General features: G+C 45.6%; 1 protein-coding gene across 4 annotated transcripts in view; it reads right to left on the reverse strand.

Annotated features, from left to right (window-relative positions):
- LOC111144113 (SLIT-ROBO Rho GTPase activating protein 3) overlaps nucleotides 1-26,688 on the reverse strand; it is a 287,770-nt gene that overhangs the window by 73,204 nt on the left and 187,878 nt on the right. For 2 of the 4 annotated variants that reach the window (XM_022498255.1, XM_022498254.1), the window contains exons 6-12: nucleotides 25,546-25,674; nucleotides 23,971-24,192; nucleotides 22,560-22,661; nucleotides 19,890-20,087; nucleotides 12,667-12,751; nucleotides 5,377-5,404; nucleotides 2,841-2,927 (exon numbers count right to left, since the gene is read on the reverse strand). In XM_022498255.1, coding sequence (XP_022353963.1) covers nucleotides 2,841-2,927; nucleotides 5,377-5,404; nucleotides 12,667-12,751; nucleotides 19,890-20,087; nucleotides 22,560-22,661; nucleotides 23,971-24,192; nucleotides 25,546-25,674 — 851 coding nt within the window. Of the gene's footprint in view, nucleotides 1-376; nucleotides 480-2,840; nucleotides 2,928-5,376; nucleotides 5,405-12,666; nucleotides 12,752-19,889; nucleotides 20,088-22,559; nucleotides 22,662-23,970; nucleotides 24,193-25,545; nucleotides 25,675-26,688 lie in introns of all 4 variants that reach the window. The other 2 variants (XM_022498253.1, XM_022498256.1) reach the window with 2 other exon arrangements.

The raw sequence follows: 26,688 nt of genomic DNA on the forward strand, positions 1-26,688 counted from the left end.
AGCAAGGTAAGGTGGTTTCTCAAACTGTCCCTGGGGCTTCTAGGACCGCAGTTCCTGAAGCAGGAGAGCATGGCTGGCAGGGGCTACGGTGGTGCTGGCATTTCAACCTTGCTTGGACTTCATGGGCTTCATTGGGATCTTAACCAGGGAAAGCACTTAGAATCAACTGGTCAGAGACAAAAGCAGCTCTGCTTGGAAGCCCTTATTAAAGATAAGAGTAAGCTGTTTGAGGAACTAGCTCGCCCCAGGGCCAGGCCCAGGGCATGAGTGAAAGTTCTGGTTGGTCAGGGCAGGGCTGCGGGCCAAAGGGACAGGTGGAGAAAGGCTGCCATTACATTGGGCGCATTCGCGGACTCCGTAGCTCCCCAGCAAGTACCTTAATAAACGCTTCCATACAGCCGTTAAATAGTTTATGGCTACACACTGAGAGAGGCCTAGGTCTCCTCATTTTCTGTGGTTTAGGGGGAAGACAGGGGGGCCTAGGGAAAATGGAACAAAAGAAAACAAGAAAGCAACGATTGCAAACATACAACTGGGAAAGACGCTCTTAAAACCCGTGACTGGAGAAGAACACAAAATGCAAATGGAAACCCTTGAACCCCAGCACATTGGTGTCCGATGCTCCATCTGAAGGCCTTTGGATGTTTAAGGGGATCTCAATTTACCCACAATGTTAGGCAGGAGCAATGCTCATATAACACAAATGTATTCTAGATTACAGGGGAGAAATAATATGTAGCCAGGAAACCATTGCAACTCCAATCAGAGGCTGTCATCCCGCAAAGCTGACCAGATGGAGGAGGAACCAGGGGAGAGAGATGTAATCTGTAGCCTGAGAAAGCAAGAGACTTTCAATGATGATTGGAAGGGTTAATTTTCATTAATTTGGCTTAAATTCATCACCAAGTCTCAACTCCCAATGTACCAGGGCACTGATCTTTCTAATGCCTCTTGGCATTTCAAATGCACTTGACTAATCTTTATTGCATTGATCTAAGAGCCAGGCAATTATTACTCTCATTTTTAGAGATGAAGAAACTGATGCCTGGAGGGAGGCTACAGCTTTTTTGGGGGTCCCAGGGTAACCCAGGGTAATGATTATATCCTGTGCTTTAGTCAAGTACACTTTTGATTAAAGCACTTTCAAATCCATTATCACACTTAACATTAGCTCCACCCTGTTCAGACAGCTCCATTTTACAGAGGCAGAAACCAAGGCCTCAAGAGAGGGACTGGCAGAGCCAGGCCCCAAACTCAGGCCAGTCACAGAGCCTTAGGGCACTTGTTCATTTCCAGCCAAGGACTCATTCCATCCCATTAACCCTTGCCAGCAGAGGACCTGTTGGGTCAGGTTGAAAGTGTCTTGCTTTACTTTAGGATCTCCATTCCCTGTGCTCCACTCTTGGCTCCAGGGAGGGGAAACCATACTACAGTTCACCAGAAACAGTGAAACAGCCACAAACACCAGACCAGTTTCCAGAGTTGCTCACCATGCATATACCTGTGTTGGCTTATTTGCTCATCTTTCGCCACCCTAGTTGGCCTGACTCAATGACCCCAGCCTCCCAGGGCAAAGGGCTTTCTGAGGTTAGGAGGAGGGCCCCTAACTGAGAGAGGCAGTTCATTTTCAAATGCCTTGGTTCACAATTTGGGGAGCAAGAAGTGGGGACCCAGCTTGGCACAGGTAATGTCCACATATGACAAGCAAAGACCTGGTCCCCCAAGTCTTGGTTGATTTCTGTGAATGGGCAAGAAATCTTATGGATTGTGGAGCCAATCGAGGTGAAAGAGATTCATGCTGCCTCTCTGCTCAGTGGCCTTATCGTGCCTGTCCTCCTCAGCGGCCCAGCCACCTAGGGAAACCTCCTGAGCTTCTCCTACATGTTTGAGTACTGAGCAAATGCTGCTAGCTCCAGGACATGCATGGGCAAAGACACAGCTGAATCCAAGTATCATGCCACCCAAACATTGGAACCAAAATAACAGCACAGACCAAAATTTTAAAAAGAAACAACAGGCAAGACTATTTTGAGCCCATTTTGGATCTATGTCAATTTGGTTAGCTAAGTCCATGTCATTTCTTTTTCATCAGTTACCAATTTTTTGAGGATGTGGGTACGTGGGGGTGGTACTTCTTACAGTGGATCTGCTTTTGAGTTTCCAAATGCCAAAAGAGAGAGTAAAAAAACTGTGACTCGAGGCCACAGGCTTCAATCTTGGGATTAGGAATAACTCGAGGATAGCAACTGCGCCACCTTGTTTCCCTAGCATTCGGGGTTTCTATTTGTGAACATTCTCAGATGGTTTCCTCATCTCACACCCTCACAACAACCCTGTGAGGTAGGCAAGGCTGATTAAATCCACTTGAAACATAAGGCAAATGAGCCCGTGAGAGATGAAGGAACTTTCCAAGCATCTCACAAATAATATGTGATTGAAGCTAAGAACTGAATTCAGCTCTTCCTCTTCAAGATTCTGGTGTGAGTGTGAAATTGGGAAGTTGATTTTTATCACCGAACATCTAGCAGTTGCTTTAAATTATCTATTAAACTCCCATGGCCAGCAAAAGTAGAGATTCTTAATGCAGGGGCTGGACACCCAGCTGGAGGGTTTTCTGAAAGTAAGTCTTACGGAGTTTTTTTCTTTAAGTTTATAAAATGGAATGAAGGGGGGAAAGGATACTTTTCCCATTTCTCCCGCCCAATCCAGAAAGCAAAGAACTGCTCAAACCACACTGGGATTTCTTTCTTTGTGTGATGTTCTGGGTACTGACCAGAAATCTCTGACAAGGAAACGTAGCTATCCCAACTTTGCATGACATCAAATCAATTTTGACTTACTGAAGTGCTGGGTGGGACACAAAGTGGGGAGCAGGGGGGCAGCTCAGCCAAGGAAAGTGGGGCAGCCTAAGCCTTCCATCTCTTCTGCTGTTCAGTTGCAGAGCAAAAAGGAAAGAAAGAGAAAGGCAGGGAAAACAGGAACAGAGAAAGCCACGGAGAGGAAGAGAGAGAAACCAGAGACCAATGTCCCCTTTCTGCCTTTCAATCAAGATGAAAATTTACATACATTGGCAACATAAGAATTGGCCTCAAAATTATTCTGTGACCAAAAGAATGGTGACTAAAATGTTCCCTAGATAACCCCATAGATGTGGGTGTCGATATCCAAAATGGTGCCAATATTGTAGTTCAGAGGCAGTCAGGCCCTTGGAAGCTGTGCATGGGTATGCATAAGGTTCCATCTGTTTAGACAAGAAATCTCATGTGTTTTCATCGCTAGTCCCAACCACAGGGACTAGCCGACCTAGGTTAGAGAAGCCAGTCTATAGCAAGAAAAATCACAATCAAACCTTATGCTTGCATCTTGCTGCCCCATCTATCATGCACTTTTCAAGTGCATTATTGCATCCAGACCACCTCGTTACAGGGTTATGAACTAGCATTATTCTAAGATCAGGTTCTGAAAAGTGAGAAAAAAATGTACCGTATTGCAGCCCATCTGCAAAAATTGGTCTACACACGGCCAGCTGCAACTTGGCTGAGGGGACCTGCTCAAAGGATCATCTAAAATGAAACTAACCTTGGGCAGGAAACCATGGAAGATACGGAGAGCCATAGCATAGAAACATCTCACCCAGGGCCTTTAGGATTAATTTAAAAACCACTTCAAGTTGGCAGCGCATTACACACAAATTTTAAATGAGTTTTGGAAGAAAGGGGAAGCTTTTAGTTTGCTAACAAAGTTGCCTCTGACCTTGGCCAAAGGCCAGAGTACAGATGGCTGGGTTTGCAGTTTAGTGTAGTACGTCTAAGTGGGAGGTCTGCAGTCACAGCTTGCATTTCCCAGGCCCTAGGTCAAAGAGGGTGTGGAAGACTACATCTCAGATGGCTTTATTTAAAAATTTAAAAAAAAAAAAAAAACAAAACTCAACTTTTCTCTAAGTTAGACCCTGGGACCTGGCCAAGGGTTCGATTACAGATCTCTCCTGCAATCTGCTAGAACCATCTTCTTCTGCTTGAGTTCTAGGAATTAGGAAGAAGTGAGGGATGGCTCAATTTGTCCCCCATCTGTTTTCCTATTTGCAGACTTTGGTGTAAAATGTGGCTTATGTTGTTTGGGGACTATGACAACATCTTCTTGCCAGATAATCTAAATAAATAAATAAATAAATGAGTTTGTTTCTGGAAAGTATTTAGAAAGGGACCCTGCACATCTGCTGACCCTTTGCTGGAAGGTCCTCGCCTGGCATTATGAATCACCCTGATATTCCCAGACTTCTGGGGCCAGAGGAACAGCTGCACAGCTAAACTTCTGGGAAGCCCTCTGTCTCCCCATCCTGATCCCAGCAAAGTGAAAACCTCAGAGCTTTCCAAGCCTCTTCCCAGCCAACTCTCTTCCAGATGGACAGGAGGGAGTTGATGGTTCATCTTCCCTTTCGCCAAGTAGAACAGCTTTCCAGGATTCTGGGCCACTGGCTCGATTCGTGTTGGGCAGTGGGGTAACTATTTGCTGGGAACTTGAAAGGAAAGAGATGGGTTCTAAGGAACAACCTGGTCAGCAAAAGTGTTGCTTAGAGATCTCAATACTCTGAAAGTAGATGAAAGGTCCACTCACTGAAGGTCAACCCTTCAGCTACCACCTGATGAGTGGAAAGTGTTCACTGGCTCTGGTCTGCTCAGGGAAAAGCGCAAAAGGTAATGTTGAGCAAGCTGGAGAGAAAGCAGAAGTTGCCCATTTGTTACTGTCTCAGCAAGGGACTCCCCCATCAGTCCATCCAAGTGCCCAGGAGGTGTGAAGCCAGGGTGTGGGCAGTAGGGGCATCTGTACGCGCTTGCGTGGCTATGCGCATGCATATGCCCAGACGTGTGCCACATGAGCCAAACCCAAAGACCTGGCAAATGGGGACCCCAGGCTGGGCCCTCTGCCTGGGGAGGGCAGTTTGCTCAGCAGCCAAAGAACAGATGGGGAGACAGGTCAACAGTTATCCCACAGCTTCTAGCCTCTACTGATTGTCCTCAGCCACTATGCAATATATATTACCGTCCCACCAGATGGATAGCGCCAACAGAACACACCCCACTTTTCCATAGCAGCTTGGGGAAAGGCACCCTCCCTATCACAGGCCTGAAGGGGCATGGCTTCACCAGCATGATGCTAGGACAAGCAGAACAGCCAGCCTCTCTCAGCACAGCCATACCATCCCCTCAAGACACTGGTGAAGAGCTATCCTGCTCTAAAAACAGCCCAGCTTCTCCAAGCTCTCAGCAGCATCTGCTTTCCCACCTTCCCGCCTTCCCACCTCTCCTGCACTTCCCAGCCCCTCCCGCTCCCCATCTCAGGCAGCAGGTGCCAAAAAACAAGATCCCCAAGTCTTACCTGGTTGTGCCACATTCTGCTCTCTCTCCTGGAAAGAAAGGTATACACTGATGTTTAATTGTTTTTGTTTTTTTTTAACCAGCAAACATTCATCTTTTTCTAAAAACAAGAAACAAATGAACTTAATTATTTGTGAAATGGGAAATAGAATTTTGCCTAAGTAATGGTCTGCTGGAAAGAACTGGGTCTTATTAAATACCCAGGGCCTCCTAGCTGTAAGGTTACGTTCACATAAATTTCATTTTGTATTGCTCACATGTATTTTTTTTTTTCAGTGATTTTCAGACTGCAGCCTGCTGACCACTTGCATCAGAATCTTCTGGGGGGCCTTATTAAAAGTGCAGATTTGGGGGCTTTCCCATGGGCCTTCTGGATCAGAATCTCTGGGCTCAGACAGGAATCTGCATTTTAACAAGCACCCCAGGTGATCCCTTCTGTGCGTGCTAAGACTTAAGAACTCAGGCACTGCTTTTTATCAACAAAGGTTGGTTGATGAGGTGGCTGGATGGCTCAGTTGGTTAAGCATCTACCTTTGGCTCAGGTCATGACCCCAGGGTCCTGGGATTGAGTCTCTCGGCAGGCTCCCTGCTCAGCAGGAAGTCTGCTTCTCCCTTTTCTGCTACCTCTCTGCTTGTTGTCTCTCTCACTCTCTCTCTCTCAAATGAATAAATAAAATCTTAAAAAAAAAAAAAAGGTTGGTTGAGCACCTGTCATATATTTGGCCCTAGAGCAACAGATATAAGATACCTCTTGTTGTTCCTTAACCCAGCCACACCCTTACCCTGACCCCTCCTGTCTTCACTCTCAGCTGAAGACCTTCTTGCTTCCTTCACTAGAGAAGAAAATCAATAAGACAGGTCTTGACGTGCTTCCGTAAGACTCACCCACCCACCTGTGCCTGCCCATTCACTCTCTACCTCCTCTCCTCTCCAGTATCCTGGAGAAGCATCCCGATTCTGTCAAGCCCAGACCTCATACTCAAAGTCCCAGCCCCCTCTGCCCATCTCAGGTGCTTTTCCTGCAAGTGCCCCCCACCACCCCAAACATGACCAATGTTTTCTTTCTTCTGGATCATTTCCATCTACATATAAACATGTTCTGGATATGTATAATCTAGCTTCGAAACCTCCCCTGGGCCCCCTTTCTGCCTCTAACACCATTCCCATTTCTTTCCTTTACAGCAAAGCTTTCGGAAGGAGCTGTCTAGGAAGGACTCTTGCTTCCCCCACTCACCCCACAGAGGCTGGCTTCTGACCTCACCATCCACAGGGACTGACGGCTCCGTGTGGACGAATCCACCGTCTTCGCTGCTTTTATCTGACTTCTCAGCATCAACAACTCACTGAATCACTCTCTTCTTCTTAAAACGCTTTCTCCTTGATTTTCATGACTCCACACTTGCCAAGGGTCCCTCCTGCCCTATAGGCTGTTTCTCAGTTTCTCTTGCTGTCACCTCATCTGCCCAACCTCTGACCTCTAAATGATGGGATGCCCCCAGAAGATGTACCCGGATCTCTTTCTATACACCCTCTCTGCCTAACCATGACCGAAGTGCTTACCAAAGACTCCCTAATCTTCCATTTCCAAAGACTCCAGATCTTCCATTTCCTTGGAATTCCAGACTCCTTGCCACTGCCTTTCTTTTCTATTTTTTTTAAATATTTTATTTATTTATTTGACAGACAGAGATCACAAGCAGGCAGAGAGGCAGGCAGAGAGAGAGGGGGAAGCAGGCTCCCCGCCGAGCAGAGAGCCCAATGCGGGGCTTGATCCCAGGACCCTGAGATCATGACCTGAGCAGAAGGCAGAGGCTTAACCCACTGAGCCACCCAGGAGCCCCTTTCTTTTCTATTTTAACAGCTTTGTTAAAGCATAATTTACAAAGCATAAAATCCACCCATATGAAATGTATGATTCAATTATTTAGTAAATAGTCAAAGCTGTGCAACCGTCACAACCATTCAATTTTAGAATATTTCCTTCACACGAAAAAGAGCCCTTGTGCCAACTCACAGTGACTCCCCCTTCCCATCTCCAGCCTAGGGCAACTGCTCATCTATTCTCTGTGTCTATGGATTTGCTTATTCTGGACACTTTATAAAAATGGAATCATGTAATACACAGTCTTTTGCATTTGGCTTATTTCATTCAGCGTATGCTTTTGAGGTTCACCCACACAGCACGACTCAGTACTTCATTCCAGTTATGATGCAGCAGAGAACATCTAGGCCAGCGCTGCCCAATAGAAATGTAATGGAAGCCACAATTTCTAGCAGCCATGTTATAAAAAGTGAAGAGAAATAGCTGAGATTAATTTTAATAACACACTGTGTTTAATTTAATACATGAAAAATGTTATTCGATGTCTAGCAACATAAAAATTCATAAAATAGTATATATATATTTTTTTGTGTTAACTCAGAAATCTAAAATTTTCTACCTTTTACCTTCTGCAACCTGTTGGGATCTTTAAAAGTATATTTTATAGTTAGTGGCTCAGTCATTTTCAGAAGGTCAGACTGTCTGGACCCGGCAGACACTGGTTCCATAATGTGCTGCTAAATCTTGGCCCAAAATGGTTATGTCCCATCCCTTTTATGGATAACACACTATTCATTCTTGAGGTGCTACAGTGAATTGAAAAGCCACCGTATCTAGGGTATAAACCCTAGAGCTTACAGACTACCCGGAGCAGTAAAAAGGTCAGAGAGCTAAGACTCACATGATGATAAACTAAGAATCCTCTGGCCAATAAAACAGCACAGCCACAGCCAAGGGCATATAGGGGTGTGTTCTTGTTCCCAAGATGTGCCAGTGACATTTACAACAAGGAATGCCCATTTGCAAGACACCTAGAAGCTTTTGACTTGTGGGTCTGGGATTGATCATGCTAACAAAATTTGCTTCCAAGAGAGTGCTTGTGTTTCCTCTAACTTATGGCTTCTTTGAGCTATCCTGTCAAAAGAGTGCTTGAGAGGAATGGATTACACCAGACACTTCATTAAAAAAAAAACAAAAAAAAACAAAAAAAAACAACTTGCATCTTCTCAATCAAAATATTCTGCTTGACCCCGTATTTCTCACCTGTTTCCAAAATTTTCAGTGTCCCTCCCAATACAAAATAGCCATCTGAGGACATAAAAAGGCCACTGATGCTGGTATAACCCCAGCCCAGCCCACTCTTGGATGAGTTTTCTACTGGATGGAAGGGTCCGTATATCCAGGTAGTGGTGAATCATCCACTGACCCTCAGAAGAATGAAGGAGCTGAGATTTTGAGGTCACTTTGGCCTGCGCAATTTTTTCATGCTTGTTGTCCAGTGGGCAAGAACTTGACCCATCTAAGTCAGTGTGCATTTTCCCCTTTCACCCAGTGCCCTAAGAATCCACATCTACCTGTATCAGGCAGTGGGGATACAAATGTGACTCGAGATTTGGTCTCAGCTGAAGTTCTTTTCAGTAATTTGGTAATTTATTAACTTTAGAAAAAATAATATACCAGTGTTCATTACTTGTGACAAATACACCGTATTTACTGATGTCAGTAACAGGAAATACTGGATGTGGAGTCTATGGGAACTAATGGCACCATCTTGCAACCTTTCCGTAAATCTAACACTATTCTGAAACAAAATCTATTTTATTTCATTTATTTATTTTTATTTTAAAGATTTTATTTATTTGTTTTATTTATTTATTTACGAAAGAGTGAGAGATAGAGAGAGTGTGTGGGGGGAGGAGCAGAGGGCCAGGGAGAGAGAATCCCAAGCAGACTCCACACCAAGTGTGGATCCTGATGTGGGGCTTGATCTCACGACCCTGAGATCATGTCCTAAACAGAAACCAAGAGTCAGATACTCAACCGAATGAGCCACGTAGGCACCCCTAAAATAAAGTCTGTTTTTTAAAAAAACCCAAAACCTCTCCGGAACTGACCAGTCTAATAAGGCCCATGCCAGTTTTCAAAGGAAGCACAATGGGCTTTTCCACAGCTGGGTTACTAGAGAACAGGACTCTGGAGATTCTTCTTGATGGCTCTTTCTTAGCAGCCCTTATATTCAGAAGCTGTATTTTCCTGCAGTTTTTCATAGCTATTCAGTCTAAAACTCAGATGGAGGACTGGTAAATCACATCTCAGAGCAAGGTGTAGGTGAAGACTAAAGAAACTTGCAAGACCAAGCTGGTCAGGAGTTATGCCAACCCAAGCTAATTATTATTATTATTTCATTCAAGCCATTCAGGCAAGGGCAGGAAGAAAAGGTTGCATCAGATAGCATACAAGAGTAAGCTGGAGGGGCGCCTGGGTGGCTCAGTGGGTTAGAGCCTCTGCCTTCGGCTCGGGTCATGATCTCGGGGTCCTGGGATTGGGCCCCGCATCGGGATCTCTGCTCGGCAGGGAGCCTGCTTCCTCCTCTTTCTTTCTGCCTGCCTCTCTGCCTACTTGTGATCTCTGTCAAATAAATAAATAAAATCTTTAAAAAAAAAAAAAAGAGTAAGCTGGAGAGGAGCACTTTCTCATCTGGGATCTTATCTTTTGTTTGTTTGTTTGTTTGTTTTTTAAGATTTTATTTCTTTATTCGAGAGAGAAAGAGGGGGATAGCACACGCAGGGCGGAGAGGTAGAGGGAAAAGCAGGCTCCCCACTGAGCAGGGAGCCCAACATGGGGCTCCATCCCGAGACCCTGAGATGGTGACCTGAGCCTAAGGCTGACACTTAACCAACTAAGCCACCCCAGGCATCCTGGGATCTCATTTTTAAAAAGAACATCTGGTTTTCTAAATCCAGGGGACTTGATTTTCAAAGTACAAGTAGCCACCAACTCATACGGGTCTGCCTTTTAGTGCGTGGCTCTGAGAAACAGGCTCCGGGGGCCATAAAAGCAATCCTCCTCTTCAATGCTAGTTGTGGGAGCTGCCCCGTCCCCATCTGAGCTCCTCTCTAGGACTTTCTGGCTCTTCCCTTTCCTTCCATTCTTGTTACTTTAGTGCCCCCTTCACTGCTCTACTCCCTGCAGCCCCACTCACCTGGCCCAATGTGGAAATGTCAGGATGGGCAAAATGGAGAGGGATGTCAGGGAAAATGAACAGAAAGCTCATTGCAACTCACTCCTCCCCTCTCTTACCCCCAGTCCATGAGTTTTGACAAACATATATACCCATGTCCAACCAGCACCCAAATCAGGATACAGACTTCCATCACTCCCAGAAATTCCCCAGAAGCTAGAAGTCACAAAACTCATCTTTGCTGATAAAAGTCAGATGAGTGGTTGCTTGGGGTAGAGTAGGGAGAATTAACTGCAGAGGGATACAGAGGAGCTTTTGGGGTGATGGAAATATTCTATATCCTGATCTGAGTGTATATATTTGTCAAAACTGACTTCTATGCAAAATGAGTAGATTTTATTATATGTAATTTACATGTCAATAAAAATGATTGAAAAAAATTCTACTGATACTGGTTTCAAAACCCTGGTTATTCCTCCAAACCGTAGTTATTCATCTTTCTTGAAGACTTTCTGGCTCTTCTGGGCTCACAGTGATCCCTTCCTCTCCTGGCTCAGACCCTTAGAGTCTGTACTGTTCACATGGCAATTCAACCAGTGTTTCTGTATGACTTAATATTACCGCTTTTGATTTTTTTATGAATTCGTGAATTGTCTCCTCACTAAATTAAGAGAGCCTTGGGGCTGGGAAATGGTTTAATTTCTCACTGTTTCCTTGAAAGCATGGGGCTCACAAATGCCAAGCATCTGCAGATTCCAGCTATCCACCTGACTGGTACCAACTGGACACCAACTGGACAGGGAAGACTTGGGTGGCCAGGTTACAGCCACTAGACTGTGCACCCCTATGGAGAGTGATCCTGTGGGAGGCAAGGACACGTTGTGGGTGGCAAACCCCTAGTGGCCAGTGAACGTTAGCCCCATGCCCCATTCTGATTCTCATCTGTCACACTCCTCCTTCCCTGAAAAACTTGGGTGATCTCTAAGCCTGCTTTAAGCTGTCATCTTGGGACCTACTGGCATCATCACCTTGGAAATTCCCTTCATCTCTCTCATGTTGGTCTCCTATTTCCTGGACCCCATGCTTTTTTTTCTTTAGGTAGAGTATATCATTCAGTCAATTGTCCTTGCCAAAAGAATACAAGAATAGATCTGGGTGCGGGGCTCCAAGCAGCACCTAGCAACTTCAGAAACCCCAGATCAGTGCCTCCTCCTCAGAGCTGAGCCTCACACCAGTTTCCAGGGCTTCCAGGATTTGCTGCAAACCGTCTCTGACCTTGGGGCCTAGTTCATGTCCTCATGACCTTTCGATTCAACATTCATTTAGTGACTATTAACTGAGTACCTACTGTGATCCAGGTACCATTCTAGGCATTAGAAACAAAGGGGTGGACAAAATAAACAAGGAAGTCCCTACTCTGACTGAAGATATGATACTGTTGTGGTGGGGGTGTGACCAAAGATAATGAGCAAATGAATAAATAATAAATAGGATGGTGATGAGTAAGATAAAGAAAATCAAAAAGAGTGTGCTGGGACAGAGGTGGTGCTTTCTTGAGGTTGGGGACAAGGAGAGTCTCACTACGGAAGTGACATCTGCAGGATAAGGAGCCACCCATACTGAGATCTGGGGTAAAGGCATTCCGGATAGAGAGAACTGCAGATGCAAAGGGCCTGGGGCAGAATAAGCTTGATGAGTTTTGAAGGGCAGAAAGGAGCTTAGTGGGGTTGGAGCATAGTAAGGGAGTAGAGAACGACAAGTGAGCTCAGGGAAACAGGCAGAGGTCAAATGATGTGAGGCCTCATGTTCCATGAGAGCACTAGGATTTTATTCCAACTGGCACTGAAAGCCTTTGGGTAGTCTTAAGCCTACTCCCCACATCCCTTAAGGACCAAACATTGCCTTCCATATATGTGTTTTTCTTTTTTAGACCTAGCCTCCTGGCCAGGCACTCCATTAGTGTCCCTGGAAAACAGCATCTGCTGACAAGCATCAATGCGGACCTCTGTGCTCCTGGATTCCCACTCCCTTCCTACTGGGGACCCCTTTCATCACTTTGCCTCGGACCTTTCCCCGGAACTTAAACTAACACTTCTGGTTGCCCCATGTTCTCTCTAGCCAGACTAGACCCCTTTTGGCATCTGTACTAGCCTGCCCCATCCTGCCTGCTGGCTCTGCTACTAGGCCTCACTCTACCAAGTGCCCCAGGTCTCAAGCTGCAACAGCTCAAGGGACAACAACAACACAGGCACCCCTCCTCACAGGCCTCCACCACCCAACCAACTCACCTTCACCCAGGGTCTGCTTGAGTAAGTCATGCTTGGCCTGTAGCTTAGTGATGAGGTTACTGCCGTTCACATATTCTTTAAATTTCTGTAAGACACAAGGCATGTGGGCATTACAGACTGCAGGGCCAAGTCACATGGTCTCCACCCCTGGAACCAACCTCTCGGCCGGGGAGGTCGAAAGGAGATGAGGTCACCCTCTAGGACACCAGCATGGGGAAAAGAGGGGCCTCTGACCTGCCCCTCTGCTCTTCTCCATCAGACGCCAGCTCTGTGGAGCACGGCTGTCCAGCCTACGCATTTTAGGCCAGTTTGGGGAACACAAAGAAAGCTCAGGGGCAGGGTGAGCCGTGAAAGGAGCTTTTGTCAGGTGAGGACAGTGGGGGGTCCCTAGCAGACGGCTTCTTTAGTCTTCAGGCTCCGCTGTGCTTCTGGGCCACGAGCAATAAAAATGGGAACCGTGTCTGGGGGCAGGCAGCCGAGGCAAGAGTGCTTCATCAGATCTGTCACAGAGGAGCCTCCTAATGAGCCTTTCTCTCATCTGGCCCCACTCTGAAGGAGGAGGGGCTCAGCAGGCCCCTAAAGACATTCCTGTTAAAATAACCTGGACTGCATTAGGAGACACAATTTTCTTCTTTTTATAGAGGAGACAGGGGAGGCTGGCATAGGGAACTGATCTGCCCAGGGTCCCTGGGACCCCCAGGCCTCTCATTCAGGGGCCTTGTCAAGCACAACATACTTCAGAGCAGAACAGAGGGACAAGAGCCACAGAACAGAAACACATTTGCCTGCACCCTAATGCAGCTGGGCCTCAGCCATCCCTCCCTCTACACAAGTACCGGCTTTCATTGGCCCATCCTGTATCACCCAAACCCAGGCCCGGAGCCCCCTCTGCTGGGGCATGTCTTTGCCAGACTATGAGGTGCTGTCAGTGGGGTCTACACCCAGTTGGTTTTTGGCTCCCAAGTGCCTACCACTGGGCCTGGTATAGAGCCAGTGCTGAGAAACTTCATGGAGGTTGACACAGAAGAGAGGGTAGAGAGGCAATAAGCTAATAAAGAAAGTAAGATACACAATTGGCCTGCTACTGGTGAATGCCGTAGATGAGAAAAAGGCAGGAATGGGGGACTATGAGTTAGGGCAGACCTCATGGCAAAGCTGCCCTATGAACCCAGGCCCGAAGGAGGTGAGGAAGGGGCCGTGTGGGGACACATGTGTACATGGGGGATGGAGCATTCTCAGCAGATGGAACGGCAATTGCAAATGCCTGAAAATGAAGGCACAGGATGGTATGATTGCCCCAGAGCTTCCAGCTAGTTTCTCACAAAGAAATCCACTTTATTGCCCCAGCCAGGATGCTCAGAAAGGGGGTGTAGAGGAGCAAACAAGTGAACTACAGTGGTTTGGGACATTCTAACAGATAAAGGAGCATCTGGAAGATCTGCATCATCTCCCTGAAGACAGGTGCAGGGTAAAAGCCCAAGGTATGGAGGCTGACATGTGCTCAGATAAGACTGGGGTCACCCCAACCTGGCCCCAAGTTGGTAGGTATCTGGAACAGTGGGGCTGGCAGGAGATGGTGGCATCCTCTCTCCTCAGCCAGAGTCCTTCTTGGTTCACAGGACCTTGTCTTCTGGTTATTAAGAACCACTCCCCCTTGAGCACTCAGCAGTTTTCAGGCTTGTACCTTTGTGTACCCCAGGCTCTCTCTGGATGCTTCCAGGACTGACACCCTCTGCTCTTATCCCATGTTTAACAATTTGCCATAAGAAGCAGAGCTGAGTTCTGAGCAGGAGTTTTCTCCATCATGCCCTGCTGCCCCTGGTAGTTGAAGCTGTAATCCCAAACACATAATTCACACCTTGGTGGGTTATTCACTGGTTAGTGGAAATTATACCCCAGGTTTCTGGAGCCTGTGAATTCTGCCGGCTTTTTCCAAGCTTCATCTGGGCTTCATATGTGATCCATGATTGGAAGAATGCCATCAAATTGTACTGATGTTTGCATTAAAAGGAATATTATGTCCTCAAAAATGCCTAAAATAATGTCACAACATCAAGTCATGAAGTGTACTTGCCAGCCCGGTTGATAGATTAAATATTAAAATTAAAATAGAACATCCATGACCCTTAATCATGAACATTGGTGAATTCTGTCTTTTAACTTCAAGCAGGTCAGACCCCCTTTTCTGCTTCTGCCACCCAGATTTCTTTGTTTATGCTGCCAAAGGGAATCAATATTCATACACACCCCTTATTTAATCTTTGTAACCCATAAAATTCTCTTTGTACACACAGTAGGTCCTCAGGGGAAGTGCTGAAGCCCAGAAACCAGCCTGGGCTGACTCACGAAGACCAGTTTCATTTTTCTTCCCAAAAACAACAAAGTCAAGGAGTGAAGCTTGAGCTAATACTATCCGTGTTTTCAATAAGGGATTCGATGAGGCCTAGCACAAGATGGAACTGGGTGTCAGAACAGGGTGGATTTGTGACTAGTTAAATGACCACATCTAAAAGTGCTGATTAGCGGATCAGCATCAGCCGTGGCATGTTTTTTTTTTTTTTAAGATTTTATTTATTTACTTGACAAAGATCACAAGTAGGCAGAGAGGCAGAGAGAGAGAGAGAGAGAGAGAGAGGGAAACAGGCTCGCCGCTGAGCAGAGAGCCCGATGTGGGGCTCAATCCCAGGACCCTGAGATCATGACCCGAGCCTAAGGCAGAGGCTTAACCCATTGAGCTACCCAGGCGCCCCAGCCGTGGCATGTTTTAAACAACTCCATCTTTGGCGTTGGCCCTGGCATACCTACTATTTTTTTTTTTAAGATTTTATTTATTTATTTGACAGATAGAGATCACAAGTAGGCAGAGAGGCAGGCAGAGAGAGAGGAGGAAGCAGGCTCCCTGCTGAGCAGAGAGCCCGATGTGGGGCTCGATCCCAGATCCCTGGGATCATGACCAGAGCAAAGGCAGAGGCTTTAACCCACGGAGCCACCCAGGCACCCCCCTACTAGTTTTTTTTATTTGACAAACTTTAGGGTGCGAAAGCCACACCTATGCACTCTGCAGACAACGTAAGGTCTTAAGACACAGCATATATGTTGAACAACTGGAACAAGATCTTGATAGTCTGGAGCCATGAACTAAATCCATCAGGAGGGTATCTAATTGGTACCAAACAGAAGACCTACCCAAGACAACACCTTTAGGAGGAAGGTAGCCTGGTTTATTGGCGGTATGTAGGGAATAAAGGTTTAACTGATATTTAACTTTAAAAAATATATATTTTAAATACATATATATGTATTTAAAATCATATATATATAATATATATATAATCTTACTTATAAGAGAATATTATGAAAAATTACGTGCCAACAAACTGAACAAGCTAGATGAAATGGATAAATTCCTATAAGTATATAACCTCCCAAAACTGAATCAAAAAGAGAAAATTTGAACAGACTAATCACCAGCAATGAAATTGAATCAATCAAAAAAAACTCCCAACTAACAGAAGTCCAGGAGCAGATGGCTTTACAGGTGAATTCTACTAAATATTTAAAGAAGAGTTAATACCTATTCTTCTAAAACTATCCCAAAAAGTAGAAGAGGAAGGAAAGCTTTCAGATTCATTCTATGAGGCCACCATTACCCTGATACCAAATTCAGATAAAGACACTACAAAAAGGAGAACTACAAGCCAATATAAATGATGAACAGAGATGTGAAATCCAAACATTCATTGAAAAAAATCACTCACCACAATCAAGTAGGATTTATTTCTAAGCTGCAAGGGTGGTTCAATGGTCACAAATCAATCAACATAATACATCACATCAACAGGAGAAAGGATAAAAACATAGATGCAGAAAAAGCAATTGACAAAAGTATAATATCCAATCATGATCAAAACCCACATCAAAGCAGGTTTAAAGGGAATATACCCCAACATACTGAAGGCCATATATGAAAAACACATAGTTAATATTATACTCAACAGTAAAAAACAGCTTTTCCCATAAGATCAGGAATAAGACCAGGATGTCCACTCTCACCACTTTCATTCAACACAGTACTGGAAGTCCTAGCCTCAGCAATTAGATAACAAAAAGAAAGAAAAGGCATCCAACTGGTAAGGAAGAAATAAAAGTTTCACTATCTATAGATGACATAATATTGTATTTAGAAAACCCTAAAGCCTCCACCAAAAAACTACTAGAACTGATAAATGAAATCAGTTAGGTCACAGGATACAAAATCAATATACAGAAATCTGTTGCATTGCTATACACTAATAATGAAGTAGCAGAAAAAAAATTAAGAACACAGTCCCATTTACAATTGCACCAAAAACAAAATACTTAGGAATAAATTTAACCAAGGAAGTGAAAGACCTATGCTCTGAAAACTATAAAACACTGATGAAAGAACTGAAGACAATACAAACAAAGGGAAAGATATTCTATGCTCATAGATTGGAAGAATTAATATTGTTAAAATATCCACACTATTCAAAGCAATCTACAGATTTATCAAAGTACCAGCAATATTTTTCACATGACTAAAACAAATAATCTTAAGATTTGTATGGAACCATGAAAGGCACCAAATAATTTGCCAAAGTAATCTTGAAAAAGAAGAACAAAACTGAAGATATCATAACCCCAGATTTCAAGATATACCACAAAGACATAGTAGTGAAAACTGTATTGTACTGGCACCAAAACAGACATATGGAGGAATGGAACAGAATAGAGAGCCCAGAAATAAACCCACAATATATGGTCAATTAATCTACAATAAAGGAGACAAAATGCAGTGCGAAAAAGACAGTCTCTTCAACAAAATGGTGCTGGGAAAACTGGACAGCCACATGCAAAAGAATGAAACTGGATCACTTTCTCACACCTCGTACAAAAATAAACTCAAAACGGATTAAGGACCTAAATGTAAGACTTGAAACTATAAAGATCCTAGAAGAGAGCACAGGCAGTAATATCTCTAACATCAGCTCTAGCAACATTTTTCTTGGTGTGTCTCCTAAGACAAGGAAAACAAAAGCAACAATAAACTATTGGGACTCCATCAAAATGAAAAGCTTCTGCACAGCAAAGGAAACAATTAACCAAAAGGAAAAGCAATGTAGTGAATGGGAGAGGGTATTTGCAAATGACATATCTGATAAAAGGTCAGTATCCAAAATATATAAAGAGCTACAACTCAACATCAACAAATAGTCCAATTAAAAAATGAACAGAAGATGTGAGCAGACATTTCTCCAAAGAAGGCATCCAGATGGCCGACAGACACATGAAAAGATGCTCAATATCACTCATCTAAAGGGAATTGCAAATCAAAACTACAATGAGGTATCACCTCACACCTGTCAGAATGACTAAAATAAAAAACAAAAGAAACAAGTGTTGGCAAGGATGTAAAAAAAAACAAAACTCTCGTGCATTGATGGTGGGAATGCAAACTGGTGCAGCTATTATGGAATTTTGTGGAGGTTCCTCAAAAAATTAAAACTAGAATAACCATGTGATCCAGTAGTTCCACTACTGAGTATTACATAAAAAATACAAAAACACTAATTTGAAAAGACATATGTGCTCCTATGTTTATTGCAGCATTATTTATAATAGCCAAATTACGGAAGCAGCCCAAGTGTCCATTGATGATGAATGGATAAAGAAGATATGGTATATATACACACATGCACACATAGACATGTGTATGTATATATGTACACACACATGCCCATGTGTGCAACAGAATATTACTCAGCCATAAAAAAAGAATGAAATCTTGCCATTTGCAATAACATGGATGGCTCTAAAGAGCATAATGGTAAGTAAAATAAATCAGCCAGAAAAAGACAAATGCCATGACTATACTCATATGTGGAATTTAAGAAACAAAACAAATGAATAAAGGGCAAAAAAAGAGACAAGCAAAAAACCAGACCCTTAACTACAGAGAACAAACAGATGGTCACTAGAGGGGAGGTGGCAGGAGGTACAGGTGAAACAGATATAGGGGATGAAGAGCACACTTAAACTGATAAGCACTGCGTAATGTATAGAATTGTTCAAGCACTATATTGCACACCTGAAACTAATACAACACTGTATGTTAACTATACTGGAAATAGAAATTTTAAAATAAAAATAAAAAAATAAAAAGAATATGATCTTAGGCCATATGAAAAGAAGGAGGTGGAACTTTAATTCTATTCTGTGCTGGTCAGGTCAGACGACTGCTGACTTTAGAACAGGCATCGACAAAAAGAACGTGTTCAGGAAACAGTCTAGGGCGCTGAGGCCACTCAAAATGAAAGCTAATGAGGCAAGATTTACAAAACCAGGTATGGTTAGCCTGGAGACATGAAAACCCAGCTCCCTACAAGCAAGCCGGAAACTGTCTTATGGAATTAGTCTCTCCAGGTTGCCCCAGAGAACAGGATCAAGATCAATGGCCAGAAATCCTAGTGAAGCAGATTTTTGAAGATAACAGAGATAAGGGAAGACATTATATTATCTACAGCCAGCCATAGGCCAAAACAAAAGGGCTATTTGGGGAAGGAGGGAACTTTTCATCTTGGGGCTATTCAAGCAGAGATGGGATGATTTCTTGGGAGGGGTATGATCGAATGAGATCAAGCATCAGACAGAACATTTCAGGTCCCTTACAATCCCCAAATTCTATGTTCACTAAACACATGTTGAACTAAAGCCCCAATGCCCCTTATCCTTGTTCTTCCTTGTTCCAACCAAATGGCTTAAAAGTGATCTGGGATTTTACACAAAGTGCCTACAATTCACCAGCACAGATCCCCCAGGGCATGGTTTCCAAGGGCCACACCCCAATTTAAGACACCTTAACATGACAACCATACACTAAAGCTTAGGGTTGTTACCTGAGCCTTGCCCCAGGCTCCATCTGCCATTTCCCTCATACCTTACAGAACGCAACTCTCTGGTTTTTTTCGTAGGTTAGTTGCAAAATACATTAATCCAAGATCAATGCTGATGCTCCCCACTGGTAATTCACTTTTTTACCTTTTAAAAAGCCAAGCCAGGCAACTTAATTTGGGAAGCATGTTGGGAAAATTTTAGCTCTGACTCACATGGTGTTGCTGGCTCCCACTAGCTTGGGCTGCTGCCCAAAAGTCACTGCCAACAGGTCAGCAGACAGTGGGCTCTCGGTTCAAGCCGCCACTTACTGTAAAATAAAACATTTCTGTTTCCTGCTGGTTGGCTCTCCTTTTGGCGATGTTGATCTTGCTCATGTAGGTCTCGGAGGCAGCTGACTTCACAGACTCTGTAGATCGACTATGCTGGAAGGCGTCGGAGACATCAAAGTCCTCCACGGTTAGCATGTCCTGTAAGGTCTGCATGGTGGCGTCCAGGGTTTTCCTAACCTGGAGAAATACAGCACGTCAAAAAACCCTTCTACCTCGGAACACCTTTGACACCTCAAAGTCCTTTTCCACACTTTATTTCTTCCATGTAAAGCCTAAAGGAGGTGGGCAGGACAAAGATGATCATTCCTATTATACTGAGGTGGAAAGGGAGGCCAGTGAGCTGGCTGGGGTGACAACCCACATTGCCCGATCTGAAGTCATTTTGTTGATTGCTTCTGCTGAGGAGAACCTTGGAGGATATTGTGACGAACAAGGAACCTAGGTTTCTAAGTATGTTTTTCTTTTCCTGATTATATGGCCCCAAACTAGCTCCTTCTATGGGAGGCAGGTCTGTTGAAGAGGGATAACATTAGAAATACTCTCAGTGCTCATCCAGAGAATAGAGGGGACAAAGTCTAGATAGGGTGAGGGCCATGCTCAGTGGACAGACTCTCTGGCTATCCGCCCCTGACTTACCAAAAGCTTGACTGAGAAAAGAGAACTCGAGGAAGACACATGCTGAGCCAGTCCTGCAGGACTCCAACTTCTCTCCTGGAGCCAAGTGGGACCCATGGAAGGCTACAGGAGCAGAGCACCGGAGCCCTGACCTCGAAACACCACTTCACTGACTTGTGTCCTATACTTTGATGGAGGGTCACTCCGAAAACAGTCACGGGGGAAACTGCATCTACATTCATTAAGTTGTTGTCACCCAAAGTCTTTCTTGTCACACAGATCTCAACTAAATGTCACCTCCTGGTGACATCAGAGCCCCCTGGCTACTATTCCTGATTTAGTGCACATCACTGCTTGATAGTTTGCATACTCATTCATTTGTCGGTTTGCTTTCATGTTTATCTATCTATCTTGAATATAGTCCCCATGAGAGGAGGGACTATGGTGTCTTGTTTCACTCACTTTACTCTGCATTGAGCACAGCGGTTAGAGCATAGTATGTGCTCAATAAATACTTGAGTAAATATTGAATAAATATTCACTCGTTTAAATGAATACTTGTTGAATATATAAATGAACGGATCAGTTCTTTCTAAGATAGTCTAACAGAAGTTCAGGTACAAAATTAAGCATTTCCATAGCTATAAATGGCCCATACCAAGGAATATTTGCTTCATTCTCTCTGGGGCCCTGATTTCCTATTGAAACCCCATTAACACGGCTATGTGTACACTGTTCCATGTAAACAGCTGAAAATGCTTCAGGGGAGGATGTAGAACACAAAGAAAGAAAGAAAACATTTTCTTCATCTCCTTTCTCTCCTCAGGTGTGCAACATAAATATATAATTCGTTTCTGTATAACCTCCCCCCAGGGGCAGCTTTGATTTGTTGTCATCCTGAGTGACAATCTGTCTCGTGTCTGTCCTAGCTCTGTCCTTTGTGGAGACACTGAGCAAACCAGCCCTTTCTGTCCAGGACAGCCCCCTTGAGATGTGAAGACAGGGACCATGACTGCCCATCACCAGCTGTGACTGCTCTCCTCAGTGATAAACGTGCCCAAGATTTTAGGTGACATTCCTCGCATCCTGGTGTCCTTTCTCCAAGGGGTTTCTAGCTGGTTGACATCTTCCCCGCATAGAGGCAACCAGGCTGGAATAGGATGTTGCCCATCTGGCCTCCTCAGTCCACATTGAAATAGGACCACCACAGCTGGTATTTCCATTTGTATGCTCCTGGTGGTGATCCCATGTCACCAGCTCTATGGGAGACGGGCTGGCCACGGTTAAGACAGAAGTTCCTTGGGGCTCAGGGTCTATGACACATTTAGTGTGCCCTGGCTTATTTCATTGGGTTATTTAGAATACCTGTAGCTATCTTTGATGATAAAAATAACACAAACTCAATGCAGATACTAGAGAAAAGCATAAGAAGAAAACAGAAATCACCTGTAATTCTTCTACCCAGATATAACCACAATAAACATTTCAAAATATTTCCTTCAGGGCTTTTTTCTTGTGAATAAACAGACACATGGGTGCTACACTAGTTTACCATCCTTAGGATAATACTGAACACAGAGTTCTACTTCCTGTTTGTTTTTCTTTAACATCTGGTGGGCATCCCCCCATGCCATTAAAGATTCTTGGTATGCCCAGCTATAATGGTCATATAATAATTCATCTTTTTTTTTTTTTTTTTTTTTTTACAATTTGTTTACTTTAGAAAGAGCAGCAGATAGAATGACAGTGGGGAAGGAGCTGAGGGAGAGAGGGGAAAGAATCTTAAGCAAGGTTCATGCCCAGCATGGAGCCCGATGTGGGGCTCCATTTCACAATCCATGAGATCACAACCTGAGCTGTAATCAAGAATCAAATGCTTAACCCACTGAGCCACCCAGGCACCCCCGCCCTGTCATGTAATAAATAATCCATCTTACAGATGAACCCTATTTTCTTGTGGGTTCCATGGCCAGAGTTCCAGCACAAGCTGGGCCTTTGTCAGGAAATCCCTTGCATGTGGAGGGGCCCACTCACCTCCTCATTCTCTATCTTGAGAGTGGCCAGTCTGGACTGCAGCTGGTGGTACCGCATGAGCAATTCCGTCTGGACGGGCTGCTGAGCGCTGACCTGGCACACCTGCGAAAGGACAGCCACCGCTGTCGCCCGGGGCTCTCATCACCTGTGTGGAGCCACGGCCGGGGCTACCCCTGATGTCCCTACCGAAGGCCGAGGAGACAGGCTGGGAAAGGTGAAGTGCAGAGCCCGCCCCTGGCAACACCAGATGGGAAATGGGGCTCCGAAGGCCACCCTTTGGCATTGCAAGCTGTGGCCTCTCGGTCATGGTCTTCTAGATGTGCGTAGCCCTTGAGGGTTTATTAAGAGCTTTCATGTAATCTCATCAAGGAAGACTAGTTCCTTTCAAGGCAAGAATTTGTGGTAAGAAAGCCATGGCCTGACAGACACCAGTGAGAAGAAGCGTGAGAGGAAACAATCAGTGGAGCTGCTCCTCTCGCCCAGCAGGAAGGTGCTTCAATGAGGCAGGAGCACTCTCAGGGGTCGTGGGAGGGGACGGTTGAAGGGAATACTGTTGTCCCCACACCCACTCCCCTCAGGGCTCTGCTACTACCCTGTGGGCTGGGCCACCTGGTGTGACTCAGCTGAGAGCATAAGGGAGAGTAGGGCTCGGTGACTGACTAGTCATTTACCACTAACTAGTCATTTACCACTAATTTAACACCGAGACCAAAATGTTCAGGTCCAGGTGATGAGCCAAAGGGCTGGACACAATGGCTGAGGGATGGGCCAGAGGCTGTGGGGAGACCCCACAGAAGGCCTCTCTTTTGCAAATGAAGAAAGTGGAGAGGGATGAAAAGGAACAGTTCAAGGAGCTTTTTGCATAAGGGACTTTGTACAATTGGAGGAAGCAGCGTGCTGCTCCACTCTGCGGCCAGTAACAGGTGCCTTCCCCAGGAACTTATTTATCTATTCCAGAACCTGGCAAGGAGCTGAGCAGCACAAGCACGGAAGGGAGCGCAGCGGGTGGCCCACCTCCCAGACTGGAGGACAAGCAGCGCCCTGGCAAGCCTGCGGGCCAGAGGGACTGAGGTGAGGCCCAGCCTCCTGTGATCCGAGGTCACCTGAGGGAAGACGGGGAGATGCCTGTGTGGCGATGCAGAACTCCCTTGGGGTCCACACGTAACTGGGAAGGATCTGAGGGGAGAGCAAAGCAATTCTGCAGGCGAGATACTTCAGCCAGCAAAGTTAGGATATTCATGGTAAACGCCTCAGCTGGGCAGCCCCTGGACCAAGAACTTGACCTCAGGCCTCTGAGAGAAATGTCCTGCGTGTGAAGGGGGGCTGGCGTTCCTCTCCCACCAATGTTCTGGGAGCACGTGGAAGAAGAGGCGGAAGCAGCCTCCAGCATGGGTTCCTGCGAGAAACCTACCTCATCCCCCATGTGGGGCTGGAACTCAAACTTGAGTGGGGGACAGAAGACCTGATTGCACATATCCATGACGGTGTGCTTGTCACTTCGGGAATCTAGGTTGTCCACGGCATTCTCAATGACATCCAACCCCTCGTGGCGAGAGGTCTCCAGGTTGTACTCGGCTGAGAGGTAGGTCCGGAAGGTACGGGCCAGGCTGGCATGAAAGCCCAGATCACAGCACTTGGAGAGAGGCACACAGCAGAAGGGTGCAGGTAAGGGCTGTCACACAGAGGTGGGGGCCACCAGCATTCCCTTTCCCATCACAGTGACTTAAGATGACCTCCCATTCCACAGCCAAATCTTTCATCCTGGAGGACCCTGTGCACTCCGGAATCCTACTGCACAAATCACCCCAAAGCCTTCAGAGGGAGCTGGGGATTGTGATTTGGGCAACAGCAGAACTTCTCTCAGCTCCCCCAAATTCATCACATTCTTTCTCTTCTCTAGGCCTTCACACGTGTATTCCCTCTGCCTGGGATAGGGTTTCATTTAGAGGTCACTCCCTCTAGGAAGTCTTCCCTAATGTTCTCCCCACTCAGAGTTTGTCAGGTGTCCCTCCTCTGGGGGTCCACGTCTCCCTCCACCTCCCTTACTGGGACCTGCCACTTGGCTTTGCAGTTGCCTATAAATGTGTCAGGGCTAGGCATGGGATGCTCCATGAGAGCAAACCCACAGGTTCTTGTCCATTGCAGTGGCTCAAGACCTAGGGCTAGTAGGTGCTCAAGAAAAATGTGGTAACTGAAGAAAGGAGAGGACTGGAAAGGGTGAAAAGTTGTGAGAAAGAGGAAGGGTCTGGCCTCAGGCATGGGAAGGCACGGACAGGGCTGACAGCAACCTCTCTTGGGGATGGGGCAATGCGTCCCTTCTGCAGTCATGGAAAATCGGTGGCCCTCTGACTCCCTGACAGGACATGGCAGAGCCAGAGGCAAAGGATCCATCTACCAGTCTGGAACATTTCCTGAGCATCTGCGGGCCAGATCCCTGTCCACATGGGATGGGCAGGCCACAAGAAGAAGTCCCTGCCCCAACACAGATGATGTGGAAGCTCTCCATGATGATGTCACTCATGGTGCTCTTTCTCCAAGCCCAGCGGCCCCCCTCCAGCGTAAGCTATACAGCTGCTACTCAGGGGAGTCAGTGTTCCATTCTCCTTTTGCTAAACCTGCCTGATTTCTCCCACAATAACATCCTCTAAACATATAAACATCTCTATCACCCTGGAAAACCGTCCAGGGCATGAACTGTGTATGATAACCCCTGTATCCCCAAACCCAGCAAAGGGCCTAGTGCAGAGGAGGGTACTTGGAAAGTGCAGGTGGAAGACATGCCTGCCTGACCCAACCACGCAGGGGCTGCCAGAGGCCCACTCCCACCCGCAAGTGTAGAATCCATGAGGTGACACTCATCTCCCAGGCACCAAAGGCCCATTACCCTGCCCCGCCATCAGGGCTCAAGGGACAGGCACATCAGCTTCAGACAAGGGTCAGCCCAGGTGTGGGGCCCTGTTTCATCCCAGACTCCCCAGGTGCTCACGTCGATTAGGTCGGAGACATCGTGGATGTAGTATTTGCTAATGGCTGCATTGGTGGCTGCCAGATTCAGCAAGTAATCATTCCGGGCCTTTGTGCATTTCAGCTTGTTCTCGGAATACTTTGCCTGCCTCTGGAAGAAGAAGAGAGTAGAGGTGAGAGCTGAGGCACTGACCAGGCTGTCATCCCTCTCTCAAACCTCTTCCTTCAGGTTCCACGTTGCCCAGCCTCCTCTGCCCTTCCCTTAAGAGGCCAAGTTCACTTATGCCTCCAGGCCTTCAGACTCATTCCTTCTGCATGGCAAACCATCCTTCCAAGTCCCTATGTGGTCTGCTTCTTCACATCCTTCAGGTCCTTGCCCAAGGTCATGTGGTCAGAGTGGCCTCTTGTCTGGAAGCGAGTCTTCAGCAACCGCAGCACCCCTCCCCTGTGTTCCCTCGCCTTGCTCTATTTTTTTCATTTATTTAGTCTTGTTCAATTTTTAGTGATTATTCTTATTTTACCTTTTTTTAAAAGATTTTATTTATTTATTTGACAGACAGATCACAAGTAGGCAGAGAGGCAGGCAGAGAGAGAGGAGGAAGCAGGCTCCCTGCCGAGCAGAGAGCCCGATGTGGGGCTTGATCCTAGGACTCTGGGATCATGACCTGAGCTGAAGGCAGAGGCTTTAACCCACTGAGCCACCCAGGAGTCCCTTAATTTACTTTTTTAAAGACTAAATTTTTAGAACAGTTTTAGGTTCACAGCAAATTTGAGAGCAAGATACAGAGGTTTCCTATCTATCCACCTCCCCCATCCCCACACATGCATAGCTTCCCCTGTTATCAATATCCCCCACCAGAGGGTACATGTGTTACAACTGATAAACCTACAGTGACACATCATAGTCACGCAGAGTCCATAGTTTACATTAGGGCTCACTCTTGGTGTTTTACATTCTATGGGTTTAGGCAAATGTATAATGATATACTTACTTATCCATCATTATAATATCAAACGGGGTAGTTTCCCCACCCTACAAATATACTCTGTGCTCCATCTCTCCATTCCTCCCTGCCACCTAACCCCTGGCAACCACTGATCTTGTGTCCATAGTTCTGCCTTTTCCAGAAGGTCATCTTGGTTGGAATCATACAGCAAGTGGCCT

Source organism: Enhydra lutris, unplaced genomic scaffold, assembly GCF_002288905.1.
Source record: "Enhydra lutris kenyoni isolate GAN:26980312 unplaced genomic scaffold, ASM228890v2 scaffoldscaffold10, whole genome shotgun sequence".
Lineage (NCBI taxonomy): Eukaryota > Metazoa > Chordata > Mammalia > Carnivora > Mustelidae > Enhydra > Enhydra lutris.